Source organism: Arvicola amphibius, chromosome 1 (assembly GCF_903992535.2).
Source record: "Arvicola amphibius chromosome 1, mArvAmp1.2, whole genome shotgun sequence".
Classification (NCBI taxonomy): domain Eukaryota; kingdom Metazoa; phylum Chordata; class Mammalia; order Rodentia; family Cricetidae; genus Arvicola; species Arvicola amphibius.
The window spans coordinates 20,408,936-20,427,308 of record NC_052047.1 but is presented as its reverse complement, the minus strand read 5'-3'; the positions used below and the strand labels follow the sequence as shown (position 1 = coordinate 20,427,308).

The 18,373-nt window shown below is 35.7% G+C and overlaps 1 protein-coding gene across 5 annotated transcripts in view; it reads right to left on the bottom strand.

Moving 5' to 3' along the window:
* The window catches only part of Epha5 (EPH receptor A5), a 314,453-nt gene that overhangs the window by 14,731 nt on the left and 281,349 nt on the right, over nt 1-18,373 (bottom strand). For all 5 annotated transcript variants that reach the window (XM_038327546.1, XM_038327563.1, XM_038327554.1 and 2 more), the window contains 3 exons: nt 13,525-13,586; nt 10,223-10,432; nt 6,674-6,823 (listed from right to left, as the gene is read on the bottom strand). In XM_038327546.1, coding sequence (XP_038183474.1) covers nt 6,674-6,823; nt 10,223-10,432; nt 13,525-13,586 — 422 coding nt within the window. The remainder of the gene's footprint in view (nt 1-6,673; nt 6,824-10,222; nt 10,433-13,524; nt 13,587-18,373) is intronic.

Genomic DNA, 18,373 nt, shown 5'->3' with positions numbered 1-18,373 from the left:
CAGCAAAATTTTACTTAAAACTCAATCTAATTTGTAGCATTCTATTCTTTCAAAGTTTTTAATTAATTCTATTTATCTTTGTATAGCAAAGATAATTACAGAAGTCATAGATTTAAGATTGAGTATGTTGGGACATAGGCATTGGAAGGCAAAAGGGATTGGTATAAATGATATAAATAGAGTTCCCATGTATAAAATTCTTAAAAAATTCTAAAAAATTTAAATAAAATATTTTCCACTGGGCATCCTATCTCTCTATATAATTGTGACCTGCATAAGTTAAATTAACTCTTTGGTTTTACTGTGAAATACAATGGTTTTGTCTCTGGACTTTTGAGTCCTGGAGGCTCATGTGTTGGAAGCTCTACCTTCACTGTTACAGTTTGCTCGATGAATGTACTCCAGGAGATGGAATCTAGTGGGAAATAATTATGTCAGAATGTTTCATCTTTGGCAGAGGCTAGTGCAGTTCTAATTGGTCTGGGGTATTTTCCAGTTTTCCCCGTTTCTCCACTAAGCTTTGTTGCATCCAAGAGATTGTGTACCAGATGACCTGGTAGCATCTTGTTTGAACTTCTCAGCCTCTAGAACCTTGAAGGAAACAGGCCTCTCTTCTTTACCTGCTATGGTGGTTTTAGTGATAATTGCCTCATAGGTTTCTAGGCTTGAATATTCAGTCCCCCACTGGAGGAACTATTTGGTATGGATTAGAATGGAGGTGGACTTTGTTAGAGGATGTATGTCACTGAGAGCATGTTTTGAGGTTTCAGAAGACTCATGCCATTGCCCTGTTGTTTCTGCTTCCTACTTATTGATCTCCTCTGAGAACTGTTAGTGTCAGGCAATGCGTGGCAAGGCAGCCCCAGCATAAACAGGCCATTGCCTAAGCTGCAAATATGAAGTCTGGATGTGACTGGAGACCCCACGATGTTGAACATGCCAGCACCACTAGAAATCTGACAAGGAAGCCAGGCGGCGGTGGTGCACGCCTTTAATCCCAGCACTCGGGAGGCAGAGGCAGGCGGATCTCTGTGAGTTCGAGGCCATCCTGGTCTACAAGAGCTAGTTCCAGGACAGGCTCCAAAAGCTACAGAGAAACCCTGTCTCGAAAAACAAAAACAACAACAACAAAAAATCTGACAAGGAAATTGGACACAGACAATGGAATCAGCCACAGTGATGCATCTCTTCGTCAGTGAAGCAGCAAAGGTAGATCCATCTAAATGCACTGACATGGAATAAAGGATCTGGAGTTTGTCCAGCTATATTTGGGTCCTGTGTGGTGGACTATTTCCTTCCTATGACCCTAGTCTTCACTTTTGGGTTGACAATGTCTGTTCTGTGACAGTATATATTGGAAGCATGTAACTTGCTTTTTGATTTTAAAGATGGCAGTGTTATTGGGGGTTTAAGAATGATTTTGAGGCTTCAAAAGACTGGTGCCATCTCCAGTGTGTTTTTTTTGGTTCATATTTGTGGTTTAAAATGTGAGTTGTGAGCTGCTGCTCCAGCCAATGTGTTTGCTGATTACTGCCATGCTGCTCAGCCAGGACGAACCTTTAACCGTATGACATTAGAAGCCAAATTAAATGCTTTCATTAATAAGTTGCCCTGGTCTTGGTGTTTTGCAACTGCAATCGAAAAGGAAAGAAAGCATATATTACCTTGCATTAAATATTCTGCTATGACAATACAGAATGCACTAAGACAAGTTATTTATTGTGATTTATAGAATCTATTGTGTCATATATGCATATATATACACACAAAATAATCATATAAAATTAAAAGAAGTATATGATTGGTAATAGATGTGTATTCATTACAAAATAGGTTAATGTACTTTAAAGCTCAATATTCCTGTTAACCTTTTAAGGAAATTATAACACATCAAAGGTAGTAATAAATCTATTTGATTATCAATTGCAGAATTTAAAATAAAATGAATAGAAAATTAACTGGCAAAGAAAAGACAAATTAAATCACACAGAAGAGTGAACACCAGATTACTATAATGACAGAAACATTTTTGAATTTATATGCTTAATAGTATATATGAATTCATATATTCAGCAATAAATACTAGGGAATGATACTATCTCTAAATATAGAGTTGCTGTTTAATAAATATAAAATTTATCTTTACTTTATGTTATGAAAAATGTTAATATTTAAAATGTTTTCTACTAATAAACTAGATTCCACTGCCTACAGGATATTATCAAAGTCACAGAGTTCATAGTCTCATGTTTCCTTAAAATGATCTGATTCATTCATGATTATTTTTATTGTTTACGGTGACTCCCTTTTGTCTGTTATGGCTGAAGTCATCCTAAATCAAAAGAAGTTTATTGAATTCCCTCTTTTTGGCATAAAGCATGATCTCCTCAGTGAGATTTAGAGTATGTTCTATGAATGATATAATTATACCTCTGAAAGCAGAAGTCCATTTTAGGTCAGATCTTATCAAGTACGTAGGTATCAAGGAATCTAACTTTTAAAACTGTGGAATCCCCAGTGTGTCTTTGTTCTGTGAGACTGCTTTTGTTGTGTCAATGAAAGGCAGGGATTATTGAGTTCACTTAGTCTACTTTGCTGTTGTTTATGTCAAACTGAGTTAGAGTTGAGGCATAACATACTTAGTGTAGTATTTGGATATGAAATGTCACTGATGACTCAAAGCTCAGTAAATAACACATCATGCACTCTACATTGTACTAGAGGGCGCTTTCCAGAATGATTTGTGATTAGATAATCCTTTGTTGTAAGCTTCATATAGATTAGAAGATCTGACCAAAACTCTTAGTTTTACTTCTTAAATTATACTTAAAGATACAACATTGGCGTTTCCTTTTTAAAAAAAAAAAAAAAAAATTGTTGAAACATTGTCTAGAAAGCGGTGAAATCCCTGAAGTGATTTCAGATAGGAAAATAAACTTAAAGGGAATAAAGATTAATGAAAAAAGAACAACGACCGTGGTTAGTGACAGAAACATTAGATGATGCTTAATGACAAAGAGAATATTAGAAAACGAAAAGGGTAGAATGATGGAGCATAAGTATATGAGGTACAGATAGGTACAGATCAAAACAGGGAGATGAGAATGATTAGCAAATATTCCTTAAATCCTTCAATTTCCTGCCCCTATGTCTTTTCCCATACAAGTACAGTGTCCACCCACACAAAGCACTGCCATGGTTTTATTCATCTAACTGGGCAGTTAGGCAATGAGGTTTAACCCTTCAAGTTGTCAGTTAAGGTATAAGGAAGCTTTTTCTACGCTTAGGATACTTGGCAATGTCACAGGTTTCTAATGTCATGATGACACAGAATGGCCTAAAGAAAATTTTATTGCAAATGGTCTAATTCAGCTTGAAGTCTGTAGTCCAACACTGAGGGATGTCAGGGCAGGAACTCAAGGCAGGAACCTGGAGGCAGGGACTCAAATTGCCATGTAAGAATGCCCCTTACTGGCTTACTCCTAATGGCTTTCTCAGCCTCCTTTATTATACATTTCAGGACTACCTTCCTAGGGCTGCCACCACCCACAATATGATTGGCCCTCCCACATCAATGAGCATTAAGGAAATGATCCACAGTCCTGACTAAAGACCAACCTTACAGAAGCAATTTTAAAAGTTGTTGTTTTCTGTCCTCAGATGACTCTAAACTTGGGTCAAATTGACAAAATACTGGTCAATTAAGAAATTAATATTAGTTTTTGGCTTTCTAGCTGGGCTTCAGTGTGTGATAAGAGACTTATGGAGAAAAATAAAGCTGTACTAATACAGAATTCTTTTCTCTGGACCAAAGGCAAGTTTAGACAATGTCCACAGAAGCACTCAGCAACATTCATCTACCAACAGAGTCTTCTTATTTGACCTATAACTTCACTGGCTACAATTTTAAGTGAAACTTATTGCAATTTTAACTTATCTGACATAATTGCCAATACCTGATATATATTGATTGAACATCCATTGCGTAGTTAGGAATGTCTAATGGATCAGATGTCAAAGTATCTCAGGAGTGGGTAGAAACTATAGAGGCTGACAAATAGGGACAAAAATAATCTAAGAAATAGATTAATAGTATGTATTTTCATTTGAGGTATTTGTGACAAGACAGAAAAAATGAGGCTTGGTGAATAAATTAAAAACAAAACTGTGTTGGTCAAGGGTGATGTGAGCTCCTGGCACTTATGTGAAAAAAACTGTAGAGAACAAGGCTTTGTCTAGCCATGTTCAATTCAGATTAATTTCTATCTATTGAATTGAACATTTCATGACTCGTTCGTTTAGAAGACTCATATGATTGGGACATAAAAACAGCATTGCATCATAATTCAGTTGCCCTAAATCATAGCCATTGCTATAAATCATATATTTTAAAAAGCATGAGAAAAGGGTTGATATGTCTGGTGTAAATTTTATTATTTTATGACATTAAGAAAATTTCTGATATTCTCTAAGCCCCAGTTCTGCACTATAGAAGAAAAATAATGACAACATCTCTTTATTGTATTATTTAAGTTTATATATATATATAAATACAATATTAAAAATATTTAAGATATAAATTGCAGGTATAGACACACACATATTTCTGAAATTGAATGGTATTTTTATATAATTCCATCCCTTAATGCTTAAGTTTGAAGACAATAGACCCTCTAGTTCTTCAACTATAAAGAAATATAAGTCAATACTAGCTTTCTGGAGCCAAGTGGGCTGTGCACAAAATAGACCAATTATAGCAACTGTAGGAGACTACAGAGGGGAGATGGTGACTCATGAATGTAATCTTCTGGTGCTACCAGAGAAAAATTTAGGGAAAGCTGAGATGTTGCTTTTGCTACCACTTATGTGATGTGGGAGTCTTCTGTTTGAGTTGATTTCATTGGTTAATAAAGAAACTGCCTGGCTCATTTAATGGGCCAGCCCTTAGGTGGGTGGAGTAGACAGAACAGGAAGAAGGAAGTGAGGTAGATGGCTCAGTCAGATGCCACGCCTCTCCTAAATTAGACAGATGCCATGCCTCTCCTCTCTGAGACAGACGCAATGAAGCTCTGGCCCAAGATGGATGTACGCTAGAAACTTCCTGGTAAGGCACCACTTTGTGGTGCTACACAGATTATTAGATATGGGTTAATCAAGATGTGAGTAAGAGGCTGTTACTAATGGGCCACGTAGTGTTTAAATGAATACAGTTTGTGTGTTGTTATTTTGGGGCAAAAGCTAGCCAGGCGGCTGAAAGCTGGGCGGCGGAAACGCAGCCCACAGCTCTCACTACACTTATGGAAAACTGAAGAAAGTAGCCTAGCCAACACAGTGGGAAAACAATTCCAAACAATGATCTGTTCAATACTTCTAGCAAGACTGTGCTTTCCTTTGTAAGGGAAACACATACATGCTAAAGTAAGGGCACATGAGGAAGGAAATGAATAGCAAGAGAAAGGAGATTTAGGAAGTTAGCTAGATTCCATTGTCCTCTTTCTTCTTTCCAGGAAACTCTATCAAGAGACTTTGCAGAATGCAAACACATACCACTAATGCCCAGCTGCTTTTCTGAAACAGATATACACAACTCATCATTAAAAATCAAATATACTCCCAGGTTTCTGTTTCTCTAGTTTGACAAATCCTGACCAATCCAAGAACAAATATTGGTAAAGAAAAGGGAACAAATATTTGACCATGCCGTCCTATTAATTATTCACATAACTTGGGTTTCCATGGCCTACAGTTGGGACATGTACCTTGAAATATACCTGAGATGTAGTTTTGGCTGTGCCTCAAAGTCAGATTTGATGGCTTGTAGGTGATTGTAGGTGAACAAAGTGAGTTGCAAACTCATAGTATCTGCCTATGAGCCCCTGAGGGTATCTACAGGGAAAGGATGTGCTATAGAGTTGGGATATGAAAAATAATTGGAGAAAAAATATGTTTCAAATAAGTATATTATTGAGTTAAAATTGTTTAGTATGCTGATTTACAAAGTTATTTATTGGTAAAGGGTTTATGGTACACTCTGCATGTTCAAGACTCCTAGCTACTTTTATAGTTATTATCAGAGGGAAAAATATCAAATTTTAATATGATCCAGACTCAAAGAGAGTGTATTGAATATTAATGATGGGAAATGATTAAAGCAAAGGCCACAGTTCTGTCCTAGGCATCAAACGTAAGCATTTGAATTTGGAAAGAAAATTCTTTAGTGTGGTTCTTTTTCTGTAAGAATTATGTAATTCTAAACATTAATTATATTTTTATTGTTAGAAGAATATTTACTTCTATCAGTTATGAGTACAATATAGTTCATCTTTCATTTCAAAGATTAGATTTCAGCATTCATCCTTAGATGGCTGATTCTTCTTCATCTTTGAGAACAATACTGACATAAACCGAATGGAACAGCACTGTGGTATAACTAAACCTACTTGGCAAAGGACTGAAGTTTTTCCCAACTGTAACTTATGCTACTTTACCTCGCTTTTAGCATTCACATAAAGATTATTTCCATAGCAACAAATGTACCAAAAGGTAAACGAAGCATTTTATATTTTCCAAGTAACCACCTTTTTCACAATTTTAAAATGCTATAAGAGCCTGGACTCAGAGAACAAAGCATTTCATTCTCAACTTGAGGGAGAAAGAGAATCCCTGTACTTACATCCTGATTGGTCATCTCCCAGTAGGGTCTCTCGCCATAAGATACAACTTCCCACATAACGATTCCATAGCTCCAGACGTCACTGGCAGAAGTGAACTTTCGAAAAGCTATTGCTTCGGGGGCAGTCCATCTGATTGGGATTTTGCCTCCCTAAAATTAAAAACACATGTACATATATATGAATATATCTAAAAAATATATATTCATACATATACATTAGCATACTTCAAGGGTATCTAGGGATACCGTGGTTTCTTTGAGAAGATCTAGAAAGAGATGTAACATTTTTAAGTGAATCTGTTTGACAGCATGCAGTCTCTTTTCACATCTCCCAACCCATGAGCACTTGTAGACTAACAACTAATTGGCTGTCGGGAAGGTTTCTGCTATAAATTCTGTTTGACTCTTGGAAGGCATACAGGACCTACATCTCAATTAGAGTGCTGAGGATGGCAGCGCTGATTAGGGGAAGGGAGGCACTCAGGCACATCAATAAGCTGAACACTCAGCATTGTAAAAGTAAAGGACTCAAATACTCTGCATGACTTGTTGTTAAATGAAACCCTGGGATGTTTAACAGTTTATAAGACAAGCAGGAAAATTCTACATGCTGAAACCTGAAAGGTGGCTTTTCCTCGATATTGTTTGATTTCTATAAGGTTTGGTTATCCACTTCTTAGCTTCACACCATACTTTGGTGTTTATCAGTTAGAATACTGAACCTAAGAAACACCATTCCTTAACTTAACTACCCAAAAGATTGTGGGTAGTCAAAAAGATCACATTTTACAGTTATTTTTTCATGTATTTGCTAATATATATTGAGAGACAGATTTTCTTACCAAAAGACTAATTCACACCTACCTATTTTGTAGAAAGAATAGTGGAAAAATTAGCATACAAGAAAAAGAGGCATATTTCCATTTAAAGGGAAACTTTTTAGATATATAAGAAAATAAGTTTTATGTCATGATTGAAATTTGGAAAGGGATAAAATTTAGGCTAAATCTTTTTATACACACACAAACACATGCACACATATGGTAATATTACAAGAAATTTTTTGGAAACTGTTCTGTCTAATAATACATATAAAACATTGCATCACACAGAATTGTAATATGCTTGTTTTCTTTGGTATCATTTTCATTTATATGTAGATTTTTTTAAGTATGTATACATATGTAGGGGGGGGGATGCACATGAGTACAGGTGTTGGCAGATGCTCCTACATCTTCTGGAGCTAGTTATAGGTTTTATTAAGCTGCTTGTTATAGGTTATAAGTTATAGGTTTTATTAAGAACTTAACTGACATTCTTTATAAGAGCAGTTTGTGCTCCTAACAATGGAGCCATTTCTTCAGGGCCTTGGCATAAGTTTTTACTGCTTTGCTGCCTGAAGCAGAATCTCGCTCCGTCATTCAGGCTGGCCTTGAGATCGGGATTTGCAGCAATCCAATCTTCTTGGTACCCTGAATTTTTGGATTGGAAGTGAATTGTCTCGTTCTTCAACATGTGATTAAATTGCCTTTTCGAGACTGTAGTTCATTGATTCTGCTGAGTGTCAGCTCTGAATTGTTCTCCTGTTCATTGGAGAACAATTCATCACTAACTTCTGAGGCTCACTTACCTGATAGGTCTCATTACTAATATTTTCTATTGCTTTCACACCCCATTTCTGCAAGGGAGGCTTGAAAGTATCAGGATCCCTGGCTCTTCCGATGGTGCTGCAGCATAACCCAGTAGCAAGGGTCTTAGGATAGCTGCTCCTATTTACCTAAGACAACCACTCATCACAGCAGTAATAGATCTTCCATGACCTCAATCTTTCTTACGCCAACTTTATTAAGTGCAATTCTAACCTGGGAAGAGTTCTTAATTGAGGTTTTATTTAATGAAATAACAGCTGTAATAGTTAGATGTGAGAGAGTAGAAATATCGCATCAATTAATTCATTGGTTTAATGAGATGACCTTTGGAAGTCTTTGGTTGCTTAAACAAATTACTCTTGCACTGCATCATGGTATAAATCCCTTCAAATCCATGTGCCCCAAGTCAAAGTTGTCAAACTGGAACTATCTAACCATATAATATAGTAAAGAACTTTTTATTAGACTACCAATTTTATAGGAGAATTTAATAAGGAGACATCAAATGCATGGATTTAAGAATTAGAGGTGACAATAGTGTTCTTCTGTATTGGAATACAATTAGCTCATTTGTACAGAGCAGGAACATACAATAAATCCCCGTGCCTAAAATAATTCTGAAGCTGAGGATATCCAACAAAATATTTCAAACATTTATTAGAAGGTTTTCTTAATAATTCAGTTAAATTTTTGAATTTTAACCCAAATTAAATTCAATTTAAAATTGTAGAGAAAATTGTTCACCAACTCCTTTTATAACATCAGTCACTGCTCTCCTCAGCTCATCTTATACTTTGTTATTCCAGTTATTTGATTTCAGTTATTTAGCTTTCTGTACATTTCATATTTATGATAGCTATTACACTGTGAGTTTTCCATAGACTTAGGCTTAATAGTTCTTATACTATGTAAATCAAGTAGTGAGACATTTTAATCCCTCCAGAAAATAAAAACTTAAAAAAGGAAATTTGTTTTTCCACAAATTAAACTCTTGAGATGAAGAATAAAATATTTTTAATTTATTTCACAGTAGAAAACACTATAGTAAAGATAAAATAAATTTCCCAATAGTTTATACTATCTATACAAATTTGTATGTGCATATAACCATATTCATTCTTCATATACACACCATGTAAACATAAATGTTTAATATAAAATTTTATATTTTACTCTTCTTTTACTTGTAAACATTCTATAAAACACACACACAGAATCATTTATGAATACATTTTCTTGGCATCTGTTCTAGTTAGTATTACTATTGCCATGATAAAATCCCATTACCAAAGCAACTTGGAGAGGAAAGGGTTTATTTGTTTTATGCTTCAACAACAACGGTCTTCATTAAAAGGCATCAGGACAGGAAGTCAAACAGGGATTGCATGCAGAGGCCATAGAGGGGTGCTGGTTACTGGATGTTTCTTATGGGTTACTCAGTCTATTTTCTATAAAATACAAGACTACCAGCCCAGAAATGGCCCTACTTACAATATGCCAGGGCCTCCCTCAGATCTCACTAATTTAAAAAATGCCCCACAGGCTTCCCTGAAGTCCAGTTTTATGTAGGTATTTTCTTAGTTGAGGCTTCCTTCACTCCAGTGAGTGTACCTTGTGTTAAGTTGACATATATCTAGCCAACACAATATCCCTAAGAAAAATAGATTAGTTACTGAGACTAGGAATGTGAATAATTTTATAATCTAAGTATAATATTTGATTTTTCTGGTACTAAAAAATGTAGAATTGCATTTTCTATTTTCTCTCCTTTTCACCCATATTTCCTCTATCTCCTCTTGACTTCATTAGAGGAATGCCCTTTTTGCTACTTCTTTTAACATTTTTAAATATTAAATGCTTCTAGTCTAGCGTGTGAAAAATGCATTCTGTTAGATCTTACCCTTGTGGTGTAGGCTGCCTCAGGATCATCTTCCAGTACCCTAGAAAGCCCAAAGTCAGACACTTTGCACACAAGGTTACTGTTGATTAAGATGTTCCTAGCAGCAAGGTCTCGATGCACGTATCCCATGTCAGAAAGGTACTTCATTCCTGCAGCGATGCCTCTCAGCATGCCAACAAGCTGAATCACAGTGAACTGGCCATCGTTTTTCTACAAAGACAGTGCAACGTTAGGAAAGCTGTACGATTCACAGGAGTAAAATTTGGAAAAAGCCTTCTTTCATTTTTCAAATTACTGTTAGCACCTTTCCGAATGAAAATGCAATTTCTACTCAAGGAGGTGGGAAAGCATTAGAAACCGCAAATTTAACTGATTGTGTTGATCAGGTCATTCCAGGCAAAAACTTTGAAAGTCCTTCAAAAATCTCATGCAGCACACATACACATGCGCAGACATGCACAGATGCAAAAAGAGGCACTTTAAAAAGAGAGTTTCAGTGGATGAATAAAGATTGAGAAATCAGTGTAATAGGATATATAAAAGACTAAAATTCATTATATACATATTTGAAACCATCAAATAAATAAATAAATAATGTTTTAATTATCTTCTGAATATAGCTGCCTTTCAAAAATCATCCAACAGAAGTTATACAACAATGTACACTCTCCAAACATGTTTTAACATAGATGTATAATATGGGTTTTAACATATTCCAACATGTTTTAACATAGTTGTATAGAAATATATGTTCAGGGCAAAGGCTCCAGTATATTTTCTATAAGGAATTGTATATAATGGGAAAATAACTACAGGAAGAAGAAATAGAAATAATGTGTGGTTCATGAAGAAATTTATTAGAGTTGTGATAGCTTTTGATAAGTACTTGATATGAAATCCTTAATTATTAAACAGAATAAGCCAAAATATTTATTAATACTGACATAAAGAAGACACACAAAATAATACATCATTATATCTTCTATTTAAGAGGCAAATATTTTGGGTCTCGACTTGATAATAGCTCTGATAGTATGTATCTCTCTAATATTAATAATTACTTGAAAACCTAAATTGTGAGAACTTATGTTTTGTTCAGTTGAAATTACTATTAACTAATTCATTTATTTATATTTTTAATATATCTTACTTACTTCTCCATTTAGAGCTATCTGATTTCGAACTCATATTTACCTACATCCACACACAAGTGGCACCATTAATGGTTTTTTCCAACACACTCAGTTGTGCTTAATTTACATTTTGTGTTCTTATAGTGATGGATATTGTGTGCCACTGATGATTTTAAATAGATTCTTTTTTTCTAGTAATAAAAGTAATAAGTCCATATTTAAATTTTAAAAAAATAGTATGTAAGGAGGAAAACATGGACCATCCATAGTTGAATTGTGTTATTCCCTAATAATACTACTTTTAGTTACTTCTTTTCTTTTTCCTGTAGGTAGTTCTTTTACTACTTAAGTGTAAACATATCTTCTTATCTGCATTCTTTGCTTAATAGTTCTAAGCACATAGCATGCATAACATTGTATGCTATATTGTACCTCATGTTACAGACTATTTTAAAAAGCATGTGTCATTTTAAAATAATCCACATTGCTGCCTTGTCATGCATTGTAGCTTCTTTTTGTCATACATCAGAGGGATTTGCTCATTGCAGCAAAGTAGTGCCCACCTTGGCTAACACTGAGTATTTAATGAGGTAATTTAAAAGCTATATAGATAAACTTATTGAAGTAAACATGAAATGGCCTAAGGCAACTCATGAGTTTCTGCAGTGTGGATGAGAGCAGGGATAATTACTGAGCACTGGCTGGGAAAATATCAACAGTTCTTGGAAGTCTGTTGTTTTTGTCAAAGGCATTTAATGTAACAAAGTTAAATGAACTCATAAAGCTTAAGTAATAGCTTGAATGATTTTGCATAAAGTGATGATACAAATCCAAGAGACTGGAAAACCTGCGAGTGCAGAGAAGTGAACTGGGAAGAGGCTGGTACATTGGTGCAGGTTGGGGAGTAAAACAGAAACTTCACATAGAAGTGAAGCGCTGCCATGATCCATGCAGAGGCCCCGTCTAACTTGTCGCCGATTTCATAGCAGGGCCTTTCTGCACCAGAAGCGACACCCACTACATGGAATTTATATCTCCAGACTATAGGTTACTCATATATAAAATGTTACATCATTTCACAGAAATTATTCACGAGTAAAGCAAGTTGTCAATATTTAAAACTGGGAGGTGTGCATAGAACTCTTTCACTCCTCAAACCCAAGATGCCTGACAATATTGGCTATATTATCTGGTTGATGATTTTTTTTAATTGAACCTCCTTAGAGGGCCCATGATGCTGATAGACTCCAGTTTGGCATCTTAACTAATTATCTGCATGGATATTTTAGACACATTTTCCCTGCCCATTAGTATACACATCAAAAAATTTGTATACCCATATCACTCCCTCAAGGACAATGTGCATAACAAAAGAAGGGGCAAAAAGAAGATATGAGATGAAGGATGAGAAGTAGTGCCATGAAATGCTGTCTTTTCGACATGGGATGGGCACAGCACTAGCAAACTGCAGCTGTGGGCATCTGCAGAGAATCTACACAACATGGCATCATTCAAAATTCTATCAAGATGGGGACGGTCTCAACAAACAGTCTTCCCTCCCTGAGATCATTAATACTTGTTGGAAGGGGGGGGGGACGGTGGCAATGTTATCTTAAGCGCAGTGTTGTTCATGACCAGCAAGTGACTTGCCTCCTCTGATTATTAAAGCTACACAAATGGAACAAAGTGGTCACATACACATTTGAGACAAAGAATTAGGAACAGAACTTGCTGGTAAGAAGAAAATGTTCAGTAGGAGTGAAAGGTACTTTAGAGAAGGGAATGGGGCGAATATGATAAAAAAAAATCACTTGCATGTATGAAACTGTCAGAGTATAAATAAATTTTTTTATAATTGAGTATTTGTATAACATTTTCTTCATTTTCCTTCTTCCTTATCTCCCTTCATTTCTTTTTCCTTTATTTATCTCTACTTTCATTTTATTGAAAGTGAGAATTTACGTAAGTAAAATTACATAACCATTTAATTGGATTTATATAACTTTTCTGAAAAAATACCTTTCAAATATTAGTTTATTGTGGAGTATAATGGTGCTATCTTATTTTGAATCTATTTAAAACTTTACCATTAAGGTTGTTCAATTTTAACCTCATTCCATGGGCAAAATCCATGTGGCCATAGACAGCTAAAGTCAGGCCACGTCTTACCTTTAAAAACGTGTCCAGGGAGCCGTTCTCCATATACTCCGTCACTATCATCACAGGTTTGCCTGGGAAGAAACAGAGTGCTGTCAACGGTGGTCAGAGAGCCACATTTTTCATTAATGAATTTATTAACTTATTTAGTTTCATTGGCTAAGTTTTGATCATGTTTGTCCCACATCTTCAACAGCCCTGGATACTCCCACTTCCTGCCACACACAGCTTTATGTTCTTTCTCTCACTTTCAAACAGCTACCACCCAGAAGATTCTTATCTAGGAGATATAAAGCAGACATTCTGGCAGCCTCCCTGCGGGTGTGTGTGAAATTGTGATAGAGTTCCTGAGCACAAATATATTTATCTCAGCAGTAAGTAGATTATTTTGTTTATTTATTTGTCCATTTATTTATTTATTTATTTGTTTGTTTGTTTTTTTCAAGATAGGGTTTCTCCGTAGTTTGTTTGGAGCCTGTCCTGAAATTAGCTCTTGAAGACCAGGCTGGCCTCAAACTCACAGAGATCTGCCTTTTTCTGCCTCCCGAGTGCTGTACTCCTTTATTAATATAAAAGAATTGAGTGTTGTATTGGAACGTATGTAGATATACGCATATAAATACACACATATATACACGTAAGTGTGTGTATGTATGGAAGAGCACATAGATTCATGTGTATGTCCTAGAAGAATGTCCATGCACGATCTCTACCTCTCTCTTATTCACCTGAGATAGGGCTGTCCTAGTTTGATTACCATTGCTAAGATAAAAAACCAAAACCACCTTGGGGGGGAAAAGAGTTTATTTTGTTTTATACATCCTATTGCAGTTCATTATAGAGGGAATCCAAGACAAGCACTCAGCCAGGATAGCAGGCAGCAACTGTAGAAGAGGGGTACTAAATGGTTTGCTCCCCAACTCACATTCATCTCCCTACTGTATGCCTCCCAGAACAGCTGCCGAATACTGACGCCATTCAGTGTTTACTCTCTTACGTTTGTCAACAAGAAAGAAAAAGACATACAGATATGCCCATCAGCCAAGTCTCACTGAGGCTTTTCTTCAGTTCAAATTTCTTGCTCCCGAGTGACTTATATTAGTGTTAGGTTGAGGAAAACTAACTCTCCTAAGAGTCTTCAAGTGAACCTGAAGCTTGATGTGCATGGCCAAGATGAATGGTCAGGAGGCTCTGAGGTCTGCCTGTCCTGCTCCCCAACACTGCAAGCCTTTGTAGTCATACCCCACTTTTCACTTGGATGCTGGGAAACTGAACTCTGCTACTTATTCTTGTACATCATGTACTCATATGCCCTGAGCCATCTCTGAAGCCCCAAGACATAATTTATTATAAGAGTTGAGGGTTAATTCTACTTCCGTACAGTTAATTATACAATACAGCAATAACATCTGTATTTGTCTGTCCTTGTCTATCTGAAAATTCTGAAAATGCTGATCTTGCTAATTGCTCTATCTATGAGATTTTCGATATATACTCCTTAGTTTTAGCTTTTAAATATTTTTTCTAAGACATCCTTTTTTTTTTCTTTCCTGTGTATCTGTCAAAAGACTTTCCCCAATAGTCTATTCTAATTATCTCGGGTATGTGGAGGTTATTTTAGAAATTAATACTTCTCGTGGAAAAGATTCCCCTTCTTCATGCCTGCTTTATAAATGTGGGTGGGGATTTCTCCACTCTGACTCTGAGGACAAGCTGTTAGACTGACACCTTTTGTTTTTACTAGAATACTTAAATTCAGGTCTCAACTACACTAGATTAAGAAATTCCTACAAATTTGGAAAAGCACTAGTTCGGGTTTGTCATTCGGAGTACTTCAAGATATGTGCATGATTAGAATCAGGGCATCTCTCTCAGAGTGTGCTGTTACCAACAGAAGAGACACATTATGAGGAATGTCCTTTCCAATAAGGGCTTAGACCTGCATGCATGCTGCTTTGGGGATGGGAACTCCAGACCTGATACTACCAGATCCTCTAGTTAGTGCTCAGCTACCTGGGATAGATACTCGAGCTTCTTTTCTGATTTGTAGACCTGTGATTTAAAGGTAATTATGCTACCACTATCCAGAGCTTGCAGCTTATGCATCGTGGGACTGCTTAAGGGCCAAAAATCACATGTAAACATGCTACAGATTTTAGTTGAAAATTGAAAAGGCTTGACTAATATCACATGAATTAATTTTGTGTAAACATGCTTCAGATTTTATTTCAAAATTGGAGAGATTTGACTAATATCACTATGACATAAGCTTGGAGAAGCCAATCATCTTCTACACCTGATTTTAACCTTTTACAATGTAATCATAGAATTTATCTCATAGAAAAATGAGTTTCTATCAAATCCATATCATCCAAGAAGTTTCTGTAGTTATAACCTCTTAGAAGTTTGCTTCATGAGTTGATTAACATTATTTTATAAATTTAATAAACTAATTCTGAATTAGTGTTCTTGTTAGATGCAAGGGATCTCACATAATGAACCCTATTGTGTCCTCACAGATTTGTGGCATTTCTCACATAATATGCCAAGCCTATACAACAATGAGAATTAAAAAATTAACAAAAATCTCTTTGTCTGATGATACTAAATCTAAAGTATTTCTATCACTTTTAAAATTCCATAACATGGGCCTGGTCTCTACGACATGGACGGGCTCTGTGTGAGCCTTGTCAGTTTGGTTGCTCACCTTCCTGGACCTGGGGGGAGTTGGGAGGACCTAAGACTTAACATAGTGAAGGGAACCCTGATGGCTCTTTGGCCTGGAGAGGGAGGGAGTGGGGGTATGGGCGGAAGGGAAGGGAGGGAATGGGGAGGAGGAGGGGAGGAGATGGGAATTTTTAATAAAAGAAATTTTTAAAAAGAAAAAAAAATATAAACAATAGTACGAAAAAAAAATTCCATAACAATCTCATTTAAAAATACATGCCAAATTGCTGTACAATAAATGTATGTTGGGTAAAATTTAGCATTGATTTAAACTATTTTGAGTTAAGAAAAAGAACTCTAACAATAAAATGACTAACTTTTATATCAATTATTTATATTTTATATATACTATGTTAATCACAGAAGTGAATTTTATACAACTATTAAGAGCATTGTCATTAACTTAATGATATTCTCAAGATGGGTTTTTTAGTTAAAAATTGATGAGTTCAGGACACTGAATTAGAGCTTGCATATTTAAATACAATACACTATATAAAAGTGCAAATTTGGTTTGGAAAAATCTGACAAACTCATATGAAAAAATAATATAGACAGAAAAGAATTTTCATTAAAGATCTTTGAAAACTATTATTTAGAATCATAAGACAGTACAGTTTAATTTCTCAGTCAGATGATTATGCTCTCATGAAGTACATTAGTAGCAATATTCTTTAAATGGAGTGTTACAGAGTATTACAAAGGCAGGAGACTATTCTTCATCCTCTTTAAAGTTTAATATTCTTTTTTATTAAAACTTTATTTGACATTCTTGCAGAAGGAATAATGAGAAGTGACTAACACTCAAGAGTAGGTTCATGATATGCCCAAGAAACTTGTTAAAAAGATCGTATCAAGTTCAGATATGGACAAAGCCTTGTTTCTATGTTTAAATTAAGATAACGACAAAAAAAATAAAGGACTATTGCCTTACAATTAGATTTCCAAGTCATAACAGTCAATACTAAAGAAACAACTGATCCTGGTCGTGATATGGGAAAGGAGAAAACTTTGCACCCAGCTGGAAGAAATGTAAATTTATTAAACCATTGTGGAAATCAGAATGGTATTTTCTCAAGAAAATAATAATTGAACAACTGAACGACCCAGTTCTACTCCCTGATTTAAAGGAGCCTAAGTCATACTAAAGAAATGCTTTCACATGTGTTTATTGCTGTATCATTCATAATGACTAGGAAAGAGAGTAAGTCTAGATGTCTATCAAGAGATTGGTGCATAAAGATTATATGGTATCCCCAACAAAATTTCCTTCATCCATAGACAAAAATGTAATTGTGACATTTGCAGACAAAAATGGACAGAACGATAAATCATTGTTAAATGAAACAAAATAACCCAGACTCATAAATAGAAATTTGTATGATTTCTCTTATACATACATGAAATTTAGACTTAAAGTTCTGTGGTGTGATGTGGTGTGTTGTGGTGTGTGTATGTGTGTGTGTGTGTGTGTGTGTGTGTGTGTGTGTATTCACAGGCCAAAAAGCAGAAGGGAAACATGAAATGGGAAGAATAGAAAGGGGACTAGAAGCTTGGCTCACAGGAAGTGAGGGATCAGAAAGGTGAGAAGAAGAAAAAATGGCAGTATCTGTAACATGAGAAGAGAGACTGCTGGAGGAAACGGAAAGTCAGCATGGGCAGTGGGTGATAGAGTTGGGGAAAATCACAATAATTTTTAAAGTCGGGTGGTGGTGGCACATGTCTTTAATACAAGCACTTTGAAGACAGAGGCAAATGAATCTTTCTGAGTTTGAGGCCAGCCTGGTCTACAAGAGCTAGCAGCAGAATAGACTTCAAAGCTACAGAGAAACCCTGTCTCAATAATAATAATAAGAGTTAAAAACATAGCCCTACATTTTCAGTGGTTATGTCAGTATAACTTGGATAATATTTCATAAATATTTGTGGTTTGTTTAGGCCAGAATTATCTCAGGGCCTGTACCTCAAGACATGTAGGACAGAGATAAGCATGGCTCAAGTTTGAAGGATAGTCCTAAAGCTACCAAGGAGGGATGAGACAGCAAAATCTAGGTAGATGTCCCTCCAGCCTGAGGTAGGGCTTGGCTGTCTCTCATTGGCTAGAGGTACCCCCACATCACATGATGTCACTTAA